The sequence below is a fragment of the Stigmatopora nigra genome, chromosome 16, assembly GCF_051989575.1.
Source record: "Stigmatopora nigra isolate UIUO_SnigA chromosome 16, RoL_Snig_1.1, whole genome shotgun sequence".
In the NCBI taxonomy this organism is placed as follows: Eukaryota; Metazoa; Chordata; class Actinopteri; order Syngnathiformes; family Syngnathidae; genus Stigmatopora; species Stigmatopora nigra.
The window spans coordinates 3,020,575-3,038,199 of NC_135523.1; the positions used below are offsets into that span (position 1 = coordinate 3,020,575).

At 47.0% G+C, this 17,625-nt stretch overlaps 4 protein-coding genes across 8 annotated transcripts; 3 read left to right on the forward strand and 1 right to left on the reverse strand.

Annotated features, from left to right (window-relative positions):
• Positions 1-90: 90 nt before the first annotated feature.
• On the forward strand, positions 91-6,032 carry lnx2a (ligand of numb-protein X 2a). Of its 4 annotated transcripts, none has more exons than XM_077736491.1 (11): positions 91-249; positions 1,613-2,077; positions 3,257-3,492; positions 3,555-3,692; positions 3,749-3,948; positions 4,023-4,427; positions 4,494-4,667; positions 4,751-4,928; positions 5,026-5,254; positions 5,322-5,480; positions 5,550-6,032. In XM_077736491.1, the coding sequence occupies exons 1-11, from the start codon at positions 245-247 to the stop codon at positions 5,683-5,685; spliced, it is 2,325 nt and encodes a 774-aa protein (XP_077592617.1). In that variant the 5' UTR covers positions 91-244; the 3' UTR covers positions 5,686-6,032. The 4 variants fall into 4 exon arrangements, with proteins under 4 accessions (XP_077592617.1, XP_077592618.1, XP_077592619.1 ...); XM_077736492.1 differs by having other exon boundaries at positions 1,576-2,077; positions 5,550-6,031; XM_077736493.1 differs by lacking the exon at positions 91-249 and adding an exon at positions 332-1,092 and having other exon boundaries at positions 1,576-2,077; positions 5,550-6,031.
• A 2,733-nt stretch (positions 6,033-8,765) lies between these two features.
• Positions 8,766-10,297, reverse strand: rpl21 (ribosomal protein L21). The gene is made up of 6 exons (XM_077735621.1): positions 10,163-10,297; positions 9,664-9,742; positions 9,517-9,578; positions 9,336-9,448; positions 8,967-9,117; positions 8,766-8,899 (listed from the first exon to the last, which is right to left on the reverse strand). Exons 2-6 carry the CDS (start codon positions 9,728-9,730, stop codon positions 8,810-8,812), a joined length of 483 nt encoding a protein of 160 aa, XP_077591747.1. The 5' UTR covers positions 9,731-9,742; positions 10,163-10,297; the 3' UTR covers positions 8,766-8,809.
• Positions 10,298-10,434: 137 nt separating this feature from the next.
• usp12a (ubiquitin specific peptidase 12a) lies at positions 10,435-13,774 on the forward strand. Of its 2 annotated transcripts, none has more exons than XM_077735618.1 (10): positions 10,435-10,698; positions 10,933-11,016; positions 11,715-11,795; positions 11,865-12,078; positions 12,158-12,393; positions 12,453-12,529; positions 12,590-12,673; positions 12,738-12,935; positions 13,010-13,088; positions 13,291-13,774. In XM_077735618.1, exons 2-10 carry the CDS (start codon positions 10,969-10,971, stop codon positions 13,390-13,392), a joined length of 1,119 nt encoding a protein of 372 aa, XP_077591744.1. In that variant the 5' UTR covers positions 10,435-10,698; positions 10,933-10,968; the 3' UTR covers positions 13,393-13,774. The 2 variants fall into 2 exon arrangements, with proteins under 2 accessions (XP_077591744.1, XP_077591743.1); XM_077735617.1 differs by having other exon boundaries at positions 10,438-10,698; positions 10,853-11,016.
• Positions 13,775-14,445: 671 nt separating this feature from the next.
• On the forward strand, positions 14,446-16,736 carry gpr12 (G protein-coupled receptor 12). Its single transcript, XM_077735620.1, has 2 exons — positions 14,446-14,562; positions 14,994-16,736. Exon 2 carries the CDS (start codon positions 15,006-15,008, stop codon positions 16,035-16,037), a length of 1,032 nt encoding a protein of 343 aa, XP_077591746.1. The 5' UTR covers positions 14,446-14,562; positions 14,994-15,005; the 3' UTR covers positions 16,038-16,736.
• The last annotated feature ends 889 nt before the right edge of the window (positions 16,737-17,625 follow it).

The following is a 17,625-nucleotide window of genomic DNA, read 5'->3' on the forward strand; positions in this document are numbered from 1 at the left end:
CCACATTTAAGCCTATTAATCCACGCAGGCATATTTTCTCAAGCCCCTTTCCTACGGCTGCGCGCGCCGCCTCCCCCCGATGATTGACAGCGGTGGGCGTTTTCGTACAGGCTCGCAGGGACACCGCCACTTTGCGGTGAATGCGTGGATTTGAGGTGCGAGACGCTGACCATCGGCCCCCCACCGCCAGCTCCTCTTTCCCCCCTTTTTGGGGTAGGGATGCAAGGTCCGGAGGAGCATCCGGATGAGGTATTATGACATCTGCATTGTACAATGTCACTGGGTTCGTACAAATGTGGATGTGTGAGTGTGTGAGTGTGTGTGTGTGTGTGTGTGTGTGTGTGTGTGTGTGTGTGTGTGTGGTCGGGGGTCTCGGCTTTGCATTGCTATTGACGTTTGTTGGATGGAGTCAGACAGATGCTCACATTCCCATCATGACACTGCAGTGTAGGTGGCAGGACTGCAGGATGGAGGACAATGGTGGAAAAAAAATTAAAGTGCTTTTGCAGGCAGGGATTTTCTGTCAAAGTGGAAAACAACAGCCTCTGTGGATTAAAAAAATAACTACAAAGAGGACTTGGCTAAAAAAAAGGCTAGAGTGACAGATGGGATGGATTGGTGGATTTTGCAGTGAGATTAGATGACAGGTGACGGGATGACAGTCAAGTTATCGATGTAGGAAGGCGGCAACGACAACCTTGGGATTAAGCCAGACATTTTTTTATGTCTACGAGTGCGACGCGGTGATGTCACAGCTTTGTTTTAAAAGGCAGACAGAAGGAGCCTTGTGTTCTGATGCTTCATTCATGTCCAGCTGTGGGGATGGAGAAACAAGCGAGTAGTCACATCCAAAGAGGAAGAGAAAGGGAGAACATCCTTAAAAATAAGGGGAGGCTGGAATAATTAACAGCCGGACACTGGGTAGCCAAGGAGACGGGTTGTCACGGGGACCGTAACCAAGGAGACGGGATCCGAGGGAGGGCTCCTTTCCGACGAGGCCATTTTCGGCATCCTGTGAATGTCAAGAGAACGGGACGGGACCGGTGTTCGCTGTCGCCACGGCGACGATAGAGAAGGGGGCGGGTTATTGAGGTACGGGAATATTTTTATAATTGTTTGTATATGCTTCAAATGAATTGAATGTCCATCTGAGATTTCTGGGTAAAGGTCGTCATGGGAACGGAAGTCTGACTCATGATGGGATGGAATGCCAATGTTAAACATGAATGATTTTGGGGTGCACATTTGTGATGAAAGCCATTTGGAGCCTATTTAAATTTTGACATTAAATGGTAACCATGGAGATGGTAAATATACCCCCAAAAATTCCCATAAACTGTTTGTTACCTAAAAAACTTACAAGTATTCATCATTTCCTTTTTCCGATGCTTCTTTCCTGCGACAATCCTAGATAATTCCCTCCCGGCGGAATCTGCAAAAAAAAAAAAAACACAGATTATACCGTCAGATTAGTAGACGGGAGCGGCGATACATAATCTCTATCATGGCGCACGTGTGCAAGGAATAAACGTAATCGCACGCTTGTTGTTGTTTTTTTTTCTCTCCCCCAAACAGCTGTCTGAACGAGTTGCAATGCACCATCCTCCCACAGGGGGCGCACTTCCCGTAACTCTTATGGCCTAGGGATTCCGAAGATGGGCAGCCCGGGCTGCGAGGTGGCTCTCTCCGGGCCCGCCGGGTCTGGGGGACCCCCCGAGCCCGCCTCGGAGACCCCCTGCTCGGAGTGCGGGCAAGCGCACCGTAACCGGGAGAACCACCTGTACAACTACCGGCTGGAGGTGGACGACGACCTGGTGTGCCATATCTGTCTACAGCCGTTGGTGCAACCATTGGACACGCCCTGTGGGCATACGTTTTGCGCCCGCTGTTTACGTAGCTTCCTGCAGGAGAGGGATTTTTGCCCGCTGGACCGGGCGCGGCTACAGCTAGCGGCTTGCCGAAGGTCCAGCATCCTGGTACACAAGCTGCTGGACAAGCTGTCGGTTACGTGCCCGTTAGCACCGGTTTGCTCGCTGAGTATGCCCAGGTGCGATTTGGAGGCGCATCTTAAACGCAGGTGAGTGTTTTGAAGAAGATGTGAAATGAAGCAGTTGAAACTGGTCAAATTTATGAGGTCTGATTGCCAAAAAATGGCATTGAAATGAAGGTTTTCATTATCAAAGGAGAATCTTGGCTAGCAGTCGTCCTATTGGACCAGATCAATTGCCCTAAAGTCTTTCACTTACCCATTTTTTGGCCCTCGGCCCGTTTAAACCAGGTGTTGTGAAACCTTGGGAGGGCGAAAAGCCAAGGGAGGAGGGATTACCAGGCTGTAGGTCATGTGACAAGGGATTAGTGGCGCCCAAGTGGTACGGTGGTGGGTTGGCCGGTCAGGTCAGAAGCTCCTCTCCGAGTTCCCACGTTCCTTTTGGGCAACCATGTTAAGCAACTTTAACACCAGAGATCTTTTCAATCACTTCTTTTGCGAGACGGCCAAAGGAAACCCTGGTTTGTGGTGAGTAAGCAACTTGGCAATTAGCGGTTAGCCACAAAAGACGGACCATTACGCCGGGAAAGTGACTCTGAGGCATTTGGCAATTGTCTGAAAATGTCTCCAGTAAGGACAGATTTTAACTTTAAGTTGACCAAAAACGACCTCTGACGGCTAACAAACTGCATTTAAACTAGGCTAGCTAATGGCTTCCAATGTGAAAACCCTCCCCCTGATCCAAACCCCATAAAGAACCTAAGAAATTGTGACTTGTTGATATGTTCAACTGTGTTTGGATGCTTCACTCATTGACAGCTTATCCCTCTCGCCAAGCATCCTAAGGGGATTTCCTTGAACCGGCTTGGGCTAACGAGCCTTTTCGCTTTTCTGACTCAGCTTTTCGTCGAGAATTTCACCCGTTTGTCATTTTCCCATCACAAGCCACTGGATATTTCCCACCGAAATAATTCCAGACAGATAAAGAAAGGCAGGTTCAATTTCTGGGGATTACCGTAACTCCATTTGAAATCAAGATAAGACCTCTGATCCCACATGGGTTTTTTTCCTTGGGGACTTAGAGGTCCAAGATAGCAACGGGAATCAAGTGTCGCCATTGTGTAACCGTACAACTTCAGTCCAGATGATTAAAAAGGGAAAGCGCTATCTGTGCAGTGGTAAAAGTCGGGATTTTAGCGCATTAACGCTACTAAATCCAACACGCTAACAACAACAACGGTAAAGATAAAGAACCGTGTCTTTTTTTAGGTGTCCAGGAACACGATGTCAACAGACCAGCGTGGACGGCCCACGCAAGGACATCGGTGACAACAAACCACCAGTTAAGAGTCCTCCGAGATCCCCCCTCTCGGCCCAGACCGACCTAGGCGAGGCTGGTCCTTCACCGCCACTCGGACTCAATGGCGTTGAGAACGAGGCGCCGGGTGGGACCACCCAGGCCGGTTTGGACAACCCTGCTTTTGAGGAGAGCACCGAAGAAGACAGTGAGTTTCCATAAAAAAAAAAATATTTGTGGCGGTCTTGGGTAACTAATGTGGTCCCTCAGGTGTGGTGGGAATGGAGTGCATCATCCCCCGAGTGAAAAGACCCCTCAGCAACCCTTGCATCCATCTTCTCCGCTCGGTTAGCTCCGCCTCCTCGGGTTGGGACTGTCCTGAATCCCCGCCTCTTTCTGCCGAAGAAGGTAGGACATTTTAATTGATGGGGTTTTGGGCGCAAAGTTGAACCCTTTTTTGACAGGTTGCGTCAAGCTACCATCACTCCCGGAGGGCGAGATTACGGCAGTGGAGGTCCACCGGGCTAACCCGTACGTGGAGTTGGGGATTAGCATCGTCGGTGGGAACGAGACCCCCCTCATCAACATCGTCATCCAGGAGGTTTACCGGGATGGGGTGATTGCTCGGGATGGGAGGCTACTCGCGGGGGACCAGATACTCCAGGTTGGATAAAGTTCCCTAGCCGAGAAGCTAACTGAGCAGCTAGCTAAGCGGCTCATCCACGTATTACCTTCCAGGTTAACAACGTGGACATCAGCAATGTCCCACACAGTTTTGCACGTTCCACACTAGCACGACCGTGCACCACCCTGCAACTCACAGTACTCCGCGAGCGGCGTTGTGCCTCGCGGGCTCCGCCCTCCACCACGCCGGCCATCCCCAAGGCCCCCTGCCCGACCCCCGAAGGCAACCCGCCCAGTCCCGTGTCGCTGAGGATCACCCTGCACAAACGTGACTCGGCAGAACAGTTGGGCATCAAGCTGGTACGTCGCACTGACGAATCTGGGGTCTTCGTGTTGGACCTGCTGGATGGGGGGTTGGCGGCCAAGGACGGTCGCCTGCGAGGCAACGACCGCGTTTTAGCCGTCAACGAACAGGACCTACGTCATGGGACGCCAGAGCAGGCTGCCCAGATCATTCAGGTGAGGACCAGGACCGGCTGGCTTGGTGCTCAACCCTTACATAATTCGCCATATTTGACATTGCAGGCCAGTGGCGAACGTGTTTACCTCCTCATCAGCCGAACCAATAAGGCAACGCCACCGCCGCCACCCAAGTCCAGCTCCACCAGAGATCTCTACTGCCTTGATCACTTCCTGCCTAACCACAGCGCCAGTCCGAGCCCGGTGCCGTTGCACCTGTCCCGGAGCAGCACACACCGGGTAAGACCGCGGGTATTAGCTAGCTTCAATGGGAATGCAAGGCTAGCCTGACTTTGGATCCACTTTCCCTGTCTTCTTGGAAGGACCTATCCCAGTGCGTCACATGCAAGGAAAAACACATCACCGTGAAGAAGGAACCTCATGAGTCTCTGGGCATGACGGTGGCCGGCGGACGGGGTAGCAAGAGCGGAGAGCTACCTATCTTTGTCACTAGCGTCCAACCGCATGGATGCCTGTCCAGAGATGGTCGAATCAAACGAGGTAAGAACGCCATCATCACTGTCAACTTATTCCAGATTGTCTATGTTCATCATATAACAACTTTAGTATGGGATTATTTTGTAACTCCTCCCTCTAGGGGACGTCCTATTGAGCATCAACGGCCAGGACTTAACATACCTGAGCCACAGTGAGGCGGTGGGCACCCTAAAAGCTAGCGCCGCCTCGGCCTCCGTCCAACTACGAGTCCTGGAAGTGAGCATGACGGAGGAACGGGAACGGGATCGGCTCCTGCACCACCACGCTCACGATAGCGACTTTGACGCTAACTGGTCGCCCTCCTGGCTCATGTGGCTTGGACTCCCCAGGTAAGTTTGCGGTAATGGAGGACAGTAGTCAACTCCAGAGCTACATTTGATGCTTTGTGGTGTCCAGTTACTTGCACAGCAGCCATGAAATCGTCCTAAGGAGGAGCCATCCAGGCAGTTGGGGCTTTAGCATCGTGGGGGGCTACGAGGAAAACCATGGCAACCAGGCTTTCTTCATCAAGACAGTGGTCCTGGGCACACCCGCCTACTACGATGGCCGCCTCAAGTAAGTCTAACAAAACGCGGGAAACTAAAAATCCAACCTGATCTAATCATTACAATTTTTTTTTTTCAGGTGCGGCGACATGATCGTAGCGGTCAACGGCCTATCCACGGCGGGCATGAGCCACTCGGCGCTAGTCCCCATGCTAAAGGAACAGCGTAGCCGTGTGGCGTTAACTGTCGTCTCTTGGCCTGGGAGTCTAATCTAGCCGGGCTACTTGTAAACAGAAAAAAATTTGCTTACTGTACAATGGCCCACCGGGTTTATAATCCAAGACCAAATGGCGCGGTTTGACCCTCAGCTGTGCTCATAAGTCCACTTCACTCTAAAAAGGGGGAAAAACAAAGTCCTGTTTTAGTTTCAAAGTGAACCCTTTCCACATCGAACACCAGCGTTGGATCCATTTCTTTAAGCTCCTCCCCCTAAGGCCTCGTTTTTCGCAAGCTGTCACAAAAATGGAGCTCATCATACAAGACAGCCGGATTGGTTGTTATTTTATACATGTGAATGTGTGTGTCTGTTTGTTTTAATAAATATTTCCTGAAAAAATAAGAACCATTTTTTTGCAGTACTTTGGAGGCTTTATTCAACCCAAAATAACCTTTCACCCATCTTTAATGGTTGCCCCCCAAGGTGCTATGCATAAATTAGCGAATCGAACCATTTGGGAGGCCATGAAGGGGTGTCTGAAATAGGGTTTTATATTTTAAATCGATATTTGAAGTAGTTTTGTGAAGTTAAGAGTCGTAGAGGGAAGATTATTGTCAACTAAAGGGAGGCTCACGTGGCTTTAATGGCGCTTAAACATTGTAAAAGTCTGACGCTCTTTTATCCATTGATTGATTGATTTCAGCTTTAAAAATGTCACCCGTGCCTGCAGGATGGAGACTAGTGTCTAGCTTTTACACACACACACACACACATACAATTTAATCTTATCAATGGTCCAATATAGTTTTCTTAAGATTCTGGAAGAATAGTACAACACACCAAACTTTTAGGGCCTTCTAAAATATAAAGTTTCAATTTCAAGGTATGAATGGAAAAAAAATGTGTTATTGTTTTTTTACTGATTATTTTTTCAGTCATTTCCATTAAATATTATTGCCATCTAGTAGATAGATTCTGAAAAATAAATCATTAAAATGTATGAACAAGACCATTGTCAAAAACATGAAAGTGACTTTTTTATGACTATATATAAATTGTAAATCATTGCTATACTGTAATATAATAACATATTGCATGGCAGACTTTGTAATAACAGCAAATATTGTATAATTGTTCAAGTAATCAATGTAGTATATATATGTATGTATACGCCATGTATTGTTTTTAATATACATATATACTGTGTATATTTGAGATCACTAATTATTAGCATTTTCATCCATTGAAGAATTCCAAGTAGGGATTGACTGACTTTCTTTTGACGATCATTCTCGTATATGTGGAAAGGTTTGTGTCTTGCTAGGAAAAAAATCCCTAAAAAACACAAAGAATGGCGCTATCTCTCTGTCTAAACATCACCTCGGTGCTCCCACGTGAAACCTTTTGACTGTTCAGTGTGAACGAGGCCTATCCAGAGGCTGTTGGACGTTACCTCGCTGCCCTCCCACGCTCCAGGTGAGTACGCCGGGGGGTCGGGCGACGTGCTTATCGGCCCCATCCGGTCCCCCGCCCGCCCTTTTGCGATCAATAAGCGCGTTCCCGCATACACACACGATCCTGATAAAGGCTGACACACCTAACACACACATTGTGAATTCTGTTTGGCCTATAGTGGGATTAGACTCCATTTTTTTTCGTCAAAACGACCTAGGGGCAATTTTAGCATATGATTAGCATAGCATGCATGTTTTTGAGGATGTGGGAGTACCCAAAGAAAACCCACATAAGCCCTGAGTGAAGGATTGAAGCAATTTTGTTCATTCTGACCAACTTTTATAGGGACAATAATACGTTCTGTGTAGGCCTAATCCATCATTCATCCATCACATTCTTGACTGTATGTGTCTGTGTGTGGTTAATTTGTAACATGGCCGGTCGATGAAGCTGCTTGAAGCTGCCGGCTGAGCGCGTAGACGCAACTTGTGTGTGTGTGTGTGTCAAATGTGTGATTAAGGAGTGCATACTCCACACAGCTTTTATCCAAATATCTCCTCTCCACACACTCACTTACTTGTGTGTCCTGGGCCTCTCTTGTGTGTTTACTTCTTGGTCATTCAATGAGTAACCTCTTGTGAATCATGGAAATGTTCAGGTGGATGGATCTGTGGAGGAAAAAATGGTAGATTTTAGGTTGATTGTCTTTGGAGACTATTATATTTATACCTAACTTGGTTTTTGCTAATATGACTAAATGGGGTCTTTTTTTGGGGGGTCAATCTTTTATTTTGATGTGACAGTGGGATTTAATGGTCATGTTTGGGGTATAAAGTCAAGGATTTAGTTACCTGTCATTTTGAGACAATATGAATACAATGCAGTATTCCTCATACCATTACATTTAAAAAAAATTGGAAAGAAAAGTTCACACAACCTTCCCTTATTCCAAGTGATTTTTAAAAATGTATTATTATTTTAAACATGTACATTTGCCCAAGTGCTAAGTCACCAAGGCGCTATCGGGGCAGACCGGTGCTAATTTGTGTCAATATTGGAAAAAGTACCGAGTTTGCACCAGATAACCATTTGTCACGTAAGCAATCAGCCCTGTCGAGTTTGCACTGATTAAACAAGTGGTCCTTCTCACGCGTGCAAAACATTGATGACATCTTTTGGTTTTATTTTAAATTTAGGGGAGTGATCATCACCATTAGAAATGTTACAAATACATTAATATCTATGCAAATAAGTCCCTATCAACAATGACGAGCTGTCCATGAATCCATTAATTAGATAGAAAGTAGTTAATTGCAAGCATCTTTTGGGGTATTTAAAACAATTTAAATGAAGCAAACCTGTCTCCTGAAAAGAGAAAAAAAATCTATTCAATATTAGCATGTAACTTGCGCTACAACTCCCTCCGGTGGACACATTTAGCATTACAGCTGTGCTTACAAATTCTATTCAATATTAGCATGTAACTTGCGCTACAACTCCCTCCGGTGGACACATTTAGCATTACAACTGTGCCTACAAATTTGAGAATTTTACAAGATTTCCCTGGAAAAAAATACAAAACATAAGATATTATTTGTATGTTTAACTTTGCAATTAATTTTCATTTGAGATGCACTTACCCTCATCAAACATCTTTAAGAAAAGATGCACGACCAGAGCCAATAGTGTACAAACAATGTGTTTTATTTTGATTTTTTGTAAGCACTTTATGCCATAAACTCGTAAGGGATGGGCTCCAGCGTTTGTGGCTTGTTCTTCTTGGTGCTGACAAAGTGAGCCTCACGAGGAGAAGCGGGCTGTGGATGATCACGTTAAAAAGTTAGACCCATCAGCACTGAGGACATTCTGGTGCGTTTTTCCTACCTGGCGCTTGAGTTCCACAAAGGTCCCGTTCTTCTTGGCTTCCGTCTTTTTCCTCTCGTTCTCTTTGACGCGCTGCAGGAAGCTGTCACGACTCTTTGAGTGCTTCACGTGCTCAATACGCACGTTGATCTTTTTAGCCAGGATTTTGCCCCTGTTGCCAAATCCAAAATTTAAAAACCAGCTCCCCTATGACTATTTTTTTGTCAGAACCTCGCTAGCGCCTCGGCTTCGACGAGATGAACGAAGCCGCGGACATTGGAAGCTCCGATTAATTTCCCCCGTATGAATGACCACAAAGGACACGATGCACGTCCCAGTGGCAAAGTGAATTACGGGGTTCCGTACCCATCATTTTTTTTTTTAACTTACTTGACTCGCTTGTTGACGATAACGCCAACAGCGTGTTGGGTGACGTTGTAAACTCGCCCGGTTTTTCCGTGGTAGCACTTGTGTGGCATACCCTTCTGGATGGTACCTGTGCCCTGTCAAAATGAGATATCACGATTGTTAATACCTCAGTTGATGATCATATTAAAGGAGAAAAAGTTACCTTGATGTCAACAATGTCACCCCTCTTATAGATGCGCATATAAGTGGACAGGGGAATTGGGCCTGTCAAATTTGGAGGAATTTTAGTATAAAATGCTCAGATGTTAGAATGTGTACCTACAAAACTAAGAGGAAAAAAAACACTCACCATGCTTGCGGAACGGCCTTGCAAACATATACCGGGTCCCCCTCCTCTTTCCTCTTGTGTTCGTCATGATTTCTGATTACTGAGAAAATATGAATATAATGAATACAGACTGCTAGGTTTGCTAATGACTGAATTCCCGAGTCGGTTATAACAATTTTATTTCCCCCTTTCTCAATAACAAAGTATAACATCAACAAAATAAGCTTCTGTGCATTATTAGGCAACATGAACTGTCACGAGCAACCCAGAATTATGACTTTTAAACGTGAATTGATGCAAAAATATGCGTCAACGCTGCCTTCCAGGCCCACATGGGAGCCGCCACGCCGCCGCTGCGGCTTACATTTTGCGGGTTTTATAACCTTTACCCAGAGAATTTTCAAGAAGTTTATACACTTGACATACAATGGAGATATTGTGCTACATACGCGGCCGTATATTTTGACTTTGCAAGATTATTTATAAGTGAATTTGAGGTTTTAAGCGGAGAACATCTTACCCCGAGTCACAACAAGATGGCGGGTATGGTGAGAGAGGACTCTGCGGTCCAGACGCCCCGCCTTGTTGGGTAAAAAGTAGGGATGCCATGGAAATCGCCTGAACAAAAATATGAGTTTATTTAACGTCAAAAAATGCCTGTTTGTAAAAGTATCAATTAAGTACAGTGGGTTCTTGACTTCTGTTAGTGATGATAAAGCAATCTAAATGACGTGCAATATAAAACGTATACTGTTCCTTTGATAAATCCTTACATTGCTGGGCTTGCCAAACGTGTATTGTGCCTCAAAAGGCAATGCAATCATATAGTCATGTTAAACACGAATATGTACACGATTTAAATTGATAGATACTTAGATGATTAAAAAGATTAAAACACGGCATAATTTCGCAAATTGTGTTCACCAAAGAGGAAATAACTTGAAGGGAATCTCTGTCTTATAACTCAAACATAGATCTCAGATAAACAAAACTAGATGTGTTTGGTCATCAATGCTATTTTAAAGGAGTGAACTTTTCCACTACAGTAAACACAACGTGAGTAATTTTCTCCTCTAAAATGTAACATTTCAAAAACTTAATGTATTGTATAATTATGTTTATGATAAGTCCAGATCTTTACACGTAGATTTGGCCAGATGTCCAATGCGGAAGTAACGTGCAGTGAATGCTCTCGCTTTTTCTGTATTAGCCTCTGGCCGTGTCCGCTGCCTGGGCTTCTTACGACTATGTTTTAGCAAAGCAGTCATCGAGGGGTTATCTATCTGACAGAGCGAGGCGGAGTACTTGGAAAATGGCGCTGGCTGAATGGAAATCCTAATGACATTCTCCAAATTTGCCTCTTTATGTACCATGGTGAGTGTCTTGGTTGCAATCGAACGCCCATACAGCCCACAGTGTAAGTTGATACTCCTACCACTCGAGCCCTTGTTTGTAGCGAAGGGCGCTAGTTAGCCACCTTGCTAACACTAAGCTAACGAGCAGTCATACGAGTGACAGCTCGCAAACCGCTGTGCGTACCCAACTGGAAAAAAGACGGGCGATCGTCGCGTGGATTTCAATTAGACTGAGTATTCGCTAGATGAGATGTTTGACCTCTTGGACAAGCTACTTAGTATTCTGAACGCGAGGCAATGACGACATGGTTGAACATCAGCTGCGCAGTTGTGGAGTCCACTCTTAGCGCATTTACGGGTTTCCTCGGGCACCTGAACGCCCCACAATTTGTGTCTAAATTAGGCTAACGGTCTGTTAAGCACATAACGAAAAAGATGAACATAAACATTAACTGGAGGTCGTGAATATATAACTGTTTTGTTTTTACAAAAAATCTGTTTTGCCGCAAACTGAGAGTCACTGTCGCAAAAGTCTCCCCAGAGATTGTGTATTGACTATAAACTCCATTCTATGACTATGAGTCCATTCTTCTGTGACAATTGGCTATTTGTGAAGTCACAAGGGAGTTCACTTCCTTGTGACCCATTCTACATGGTAACAAATGCTATTAAGAGCCGTCTATTCACTTGTGCATGCGATAATGATGCATTTTTTAGGGCGCCAATGCCTCTGCTCTGGAGAAAGAGATTGGATCTGAGCAGTTTCCGGTCAACGAGCACTACTTCGGCCTCGTCAACGTACGTACACATACATTATTTCCCCCTAGTTTTTGCATGCATTGATCTTTTTTTTAACCCCACCTCCAGTTTGGGAACACCTGCTACTGCAACTCGGTGCTGCAGGCGCTTTACTTCTGCCGGCCATTCCGGGAGAAGATCCTAGCCTATCGCGGGCAGCCTCGGCGAAAAGAAAACCTGCTCACCTGCCTGGCCGACCTCTTCCACAGCATCGCTAACCAGAAGAGAAAAGTCGGAGTCATACCGCCAAAGAAGTTCATCACCCGCCTGCGAAAAGAGAACGGTAAGAAAAAGACAGCTACAGTTTTACCATTCAGATTGAATGTAAACCCTCCATATGACTTTGTTTTGCTTCCACGCAGAACTGTTTGACAACTACATGCAACAAGACGCCCATGAGTTCCTAAACTACCTTCTCAACACCATCGCTGACCTTCTCCAGGAGGAGCGCAAGCTGGAGAAGACCAATGGCCGCCTAGCCAACGGCACTTTGGACTCACAGAACAACAACAGCAATGCCACGCCAGCGCCCACTTGGGTGCATGAGATTTTTCAGGGCACCCTAACCAATGAGACCCGTTGCCTCACCTGCGAAACGGTAGGTAACTCCGGCAGAGTAGTCCAATGGCGAGATGGGGAATTCTCTTCTCCTTCCAGATAAGCAGCAAAGACGAGGACTTTCTGGACCTTTCCGTAGACGTAGAACAGAACACCTCCATTACGCACTGCCTCAGGTAATGACCGCCATCTTTGTGCCTGGAATAAAGAAATTAAAGTTAAAAAAAAATTTTCAGAGGCTTCAGCAACACGGAGACGCTTTGCAGCGAGTATAAATATTACTGTGAAGAATGTAGGAGCAAACAGGAAGCGCATAAGAGGTTAGTTTGTCCCGCATTTTAGTTGAAATTTAGCACGTAATGTTTTTTTGATGGCTGCTTTCAGGATGCGCGTAAAGAAGCTACCAATGATCCTGGCCTTGCACCTGAAGCGCTTCAAGTACATGGAACAGCTGCAACGTTACACCAAGTTGTCGTATCGTGTCGTCTTCCCGCTGGAGCTCCGCCTTTTCAACACATCCGGGGACGCTACCAATCCTGAAAGGCTCTACGACCTTGTTGCCGTCGTGGTGCATTGTGGGAGGTGCGCGGCAAATAGATTTTTTACTCTGTCTTGATTGGTAAAATGACCCACAAATCTTTATATTGTTTTTCCAGCGGTCCGAATAGAGGCCACTACATCGCCATCGTCAAAAGTCACGACTTTTGGTTGCTGTTTGACGACGACATCGTGGAGGTGAGCTCAAGTTTAAACATTTTAAACATTGTTTAAATGTTAAAAATATATAGTGTAAAAAAACAACATAACATTTTGAAATTGACCTTAAAAAAAGGAATTTACTCTTACCTTGACGCTATAACAAATAAAGTCGATTATTTTTTGGATGAAACTACGCCCTCCTGTGGACAAATAAATATCGTCCTCTATATTTGTGCAGAAAATCGACGCCCAGGCCATTGAAGAATTCTATGGCCTCACTTCGGAGATCTCCAAGAACTCTGAATCGGGCTACATCCTCTTCTACCAGTCCAGGGACTAATGGAGAGAAAAGATGGACATTTTAACGTTGGCGTAAACATTTAAAGGCATCGCTCGCGTGCCTGTTTTGTACAGACGTTTCTTTTTTCTTTTTTGAGTGCCGTTGTACTTTGAGGGACGAATGAATGATCATAAACTAAGATACTTAACAAAGGGCGACATGGATTGTGTATTTCTACAGTGTACAGAATGGTATTTGTATAAATATACCCCCCAAAAAATGATATCGGAAAACGTCAGAGATGTATTAATAACACTATGGTGCACTTTTGATACCGTTTTGTAGGTGTTGGTGAGTTTAACGTGAGGGAGCCAAGGAGGAGGCCTGAATCGTGATCATTTTCTGTTTTAAAGAAAAATAAATAAAGCCAGTATTGAGGCTATATGCTCTATCTCTCTCTTTTTCTTTCAAAGTCACAGTGATGACTCATAGTTGCTCAATGTCGCCCCCCAGTGGTGCAGATTTACACTTGCGCTGCAACAAGAGCTATTTTTAAATCGCTTGAGTCCCTGCGGGTAGGTAGGTGCTTGCCTTCTGGAGAAAGTTTCTCATAACAGATTTAAATTGGGACATAAGTCATCAGGACTAGATACAAAAGACAAAAATAGCCCCGTAGTTCTAAGATAGTTCTATTTTTTCCCTCAAATGTAAAGCCGTATAATACTCACTAAATAATAGATGTATTTTTTTCTAAGGTAGACTATTTACAATTGGAATATTGCTACATTAAACTACATATGTAGTCTTTCCACATTGGGGATTTCACCTATTTTGGAATCCTAGTGGCATAACAAGGTCATAGCATCAAACCCCAATGCCCAAAAAGTCCAAATTCACGCATGAAAAGGTTAAAGTGAAAAAAAAATCCTCCTGCAGACGCAGGTCCCCTCCCATCTTCCCCATCATGGCGCTATCCGGCCCCTCCCATCTTCCCCATCATGGTTACAATCCGGCCCCTCCCATCCGGCCACGCAGCCGCAGTATGCGTTCCTTTTTTTGTCCTCCGCTCCTCCTCCTCTCTGTCCCCATCCTCGCATCAGCAATCCAAAGACAGAAAGCCGCCCCCCCACCTCCCTCCATCCCGCCTCCTCTCCTCCATCCACAGCTTCCTCCGCCGCCATGGACATAGACGGTCGCCTCTGAACGGCTCCAGCTTTACCAAGTCTCAAGGTAAGACCACCCGTGGACCCTCCAATGGAGGTTGATCCACCCACCCCCTTTTTTTTTCATTCCCGCTGAAGCATCCTTAGAAATAGCCGCGGCGCTAACATATGGCCACTTTGTGCGTCGGCCTCCCTCCGCCGGTGTTCGTGTTCCGTTAGCCGACGTGCTCCGACGCCCTCCGCGTGTCATGCTGATGGAATGGTCCATCTGCGGCGAGATGCACGCTCTTGTAGATGGCGTTTTGGGAAATGGCGTTTTTTATAAGAATTTTGTGAGGTCCTTTTCCATAGGCCAGATGAAAAGTTTGATGGGAATGGGGGGGGGGGGGGGGGTCATGTCATTATGTCGGGGCCTGATGTCCATTAATGAGTTGACGTTGTTAGGATGAGAATGAATTTGTGATGGTAAAGGGGGTCAAATACCATTTGTCTTTCCAGACGGGGGCCACGATGAGCCAAGGGCCAACGGCTACCCCGGATTGGCCGAGCCCCGAGCCCACGACGTGGTCCGTCGTCGGCGGCGGGGGATCGACGGACAACGCCAGCGTGTCGTCCACCTTCCCGGCCGAAGAGTCCCTGTCTCCCCGCCAGCTTCCACTGCTGGTCAACCCGTGGGACATCGTCCTGTGCACTTCCGGGACCCTGATCGCCTGCGAGAACGCCCTGGTGGTGCTGGTGATCTGGCAGAACCCTTCCCTACGGGCACCCATGTTCCTGCTAATCGGCAGCCTGGCGTTGGCCGACCTCCTGGCCGGCTTGGGCTTGGTCCTCCACTTCACCTGCGCCTACCTCCTCCACTCGGACTCGGCCCAGCTCCTGACGGTGGGCCTGGTGGTGGCCTCGTTCTCGGCCTCGGTCTTCAGCCTGTTGGCCATCACCATCGACCGCTACCTGTCGCTATACTACGCGCTGACATACAACTCGGAGCGCACGGCGGCGTTTACCTACACCATGCTGGTGCTGCTATGGGGGTTGTCACTATGCCTGGGCCTGCTGCCCGTGACGGGGGTCAACTGCCTGGCCGAGGAAGCCAGCTGTAGCGTGGTTCGCCCGCTGACCAAGAACAACGTGGCCGTACTGTCCGTCTCCTTCCTGCTCCTCTTCGGCCTCATGTTGCAACTCTATGTTCAGATCTGTAAGATTGTCATGCGCCACGCCCACCAGATCGCCCTACAGCACCACTTCTTAGCCGCCTCGCCGCATTACGTCACCACACGGAAGGGCGTCTCCACGTTGGCTATCATCTTGGGGACTTTTGCCGCCTGCTGGATGCCCTTCACCGTCTACTCGCTAGTGGCCGACTACACTTACCCGCCGCTATATACCTACGCCACGTTGGTGCCCGCCACTTATAACTCCGTCATCAACCCGGTCATCTACGCCTTCCGAAATCAGGAGATCCAGAAGGCGCTGTGGATGGTTTGCTGCGGATGCGTCCCCGCCGGGGTGGCGCGTCGGGCGCGGACTCCCAGCGACGTCTAGCCCCGCCCCCGCCGGATGGAACCTGGAATTTGAGAGTGAAAGAGACGTGGGGGCGCCCTAACCCGGGTGAGAGGTGACAGAAAGCGCGGGTTGACCTGGGTGACCCCCGCAGCCGGGTAGGAGGAGCCACTCGTCGACCGCTGGGTTCTTGGAGCAGAGTGGCGGTGCCCTGTGATTGGCTCTCGCCAAGAGTGGGTTGCCAAAGTGGGTTGAGTCACATAAGAGGGTTGAAGTGGGTCACTGCTGGGTAGCTATTGAGAGAGGGTCAACCTAGGGTCAATTACACAAAAAAATAGAAGATTATGGGATGGTTTAAGAAGAATAAACAGACCTTATGGATGAAAGATGGGTAGATGATCCCAGGGTGGACCCGGATGGATTTCTCAACATCACCCAAGTATTTTTTCTTTTTTTTCTTCCCCCTTCTGTCTTCCTCACTGCTGAGAGCAACCACGTTGCATGCTGCCCACCCTGGGGTCCGCCCCGCCCTCCTCGCCCCGCTCTGCGGAGAACGCACATCACATGTTCCGGCGGCGCGGCGAGCCAGGCGGCCTGGGCCGCCACGTGTTCGTCCTTTGGGATTATTGGTCGCTGAAAAGGCAGATTAAAAAGCAGGCAGACGATGGCAACCGGCACGCAGGCCTATCCCCCCCGCCCTCCACCCCTTCCGGCAGCATCAAAAGTCTACAGGAGCAGCCCCCCCCCTCCCTCCCCCAGCCTGCCGCCCTCCCGCCACCCACCCCGAACGTGCGTGGCAAGCTAAAGAGGTGCGGCGTGCTAAAAATAGACGCCGGCTTCTCTTGTGTAAATGAGGCGGCCTCGCCACTCTTCTCGTCTTTTACTGGATTCTTGGGCGCCATCCTGATAAAGGCGGACCCCCAAGCCCCCCCACCGTTGACCACGCCCATCTCTGGAGGCTATAAAACAATGACATTTTTTTTTTGCTTGGATTTTTGAATGCTAACATGTCTGAAGTTTGCATTAGAGGGCAGCTGTAAAAATAACAAATCAATGGAATTATTATTATTATTTTTTAAATTAACCCATTGTGGCCAAATTCAGTTTTCCATTTAAAAAAAAACAACATAAGGTTGTCATGGTGATTTCCCAGCATTCTAATAAGTGCCATAGTAAAGTTATCTTGTCAAAATGGCCGCTCGTGATTATCTAATTGTCGTTTTGGTTAAAATATTAAAGTCAAAAAAAGTAGAAACAAACCCTATTGAGTAATATCTCAAACTACAGCTCTATCTTAGCTGTAATTAATTTTTGTTGCTAAAATAGTCTCATATAGTGCCACAAAAAACGTTTTTGAAAAATACAGTGACTGTGCTTTCCCTAATGGAGTCATTCTAAAAGTGGTGCATCTGCTTTTAGGATGTTTAAGAGCTCCCGACCATATATCTTTTTTTATGTTGTCAGCAATAACTAACCTTTGGACGGTAGTTATTTTCTAACAGGCGCAGCAATACTCCGACAGCAATAACATCCACGGCACCCCTTCCAGTGATTCTTCCCGCACAGCCAACACGACAAAAGTGTTTGCAAAATGCGCTTCTACCTTAAAAAAAAAATATTTTAATTTCTT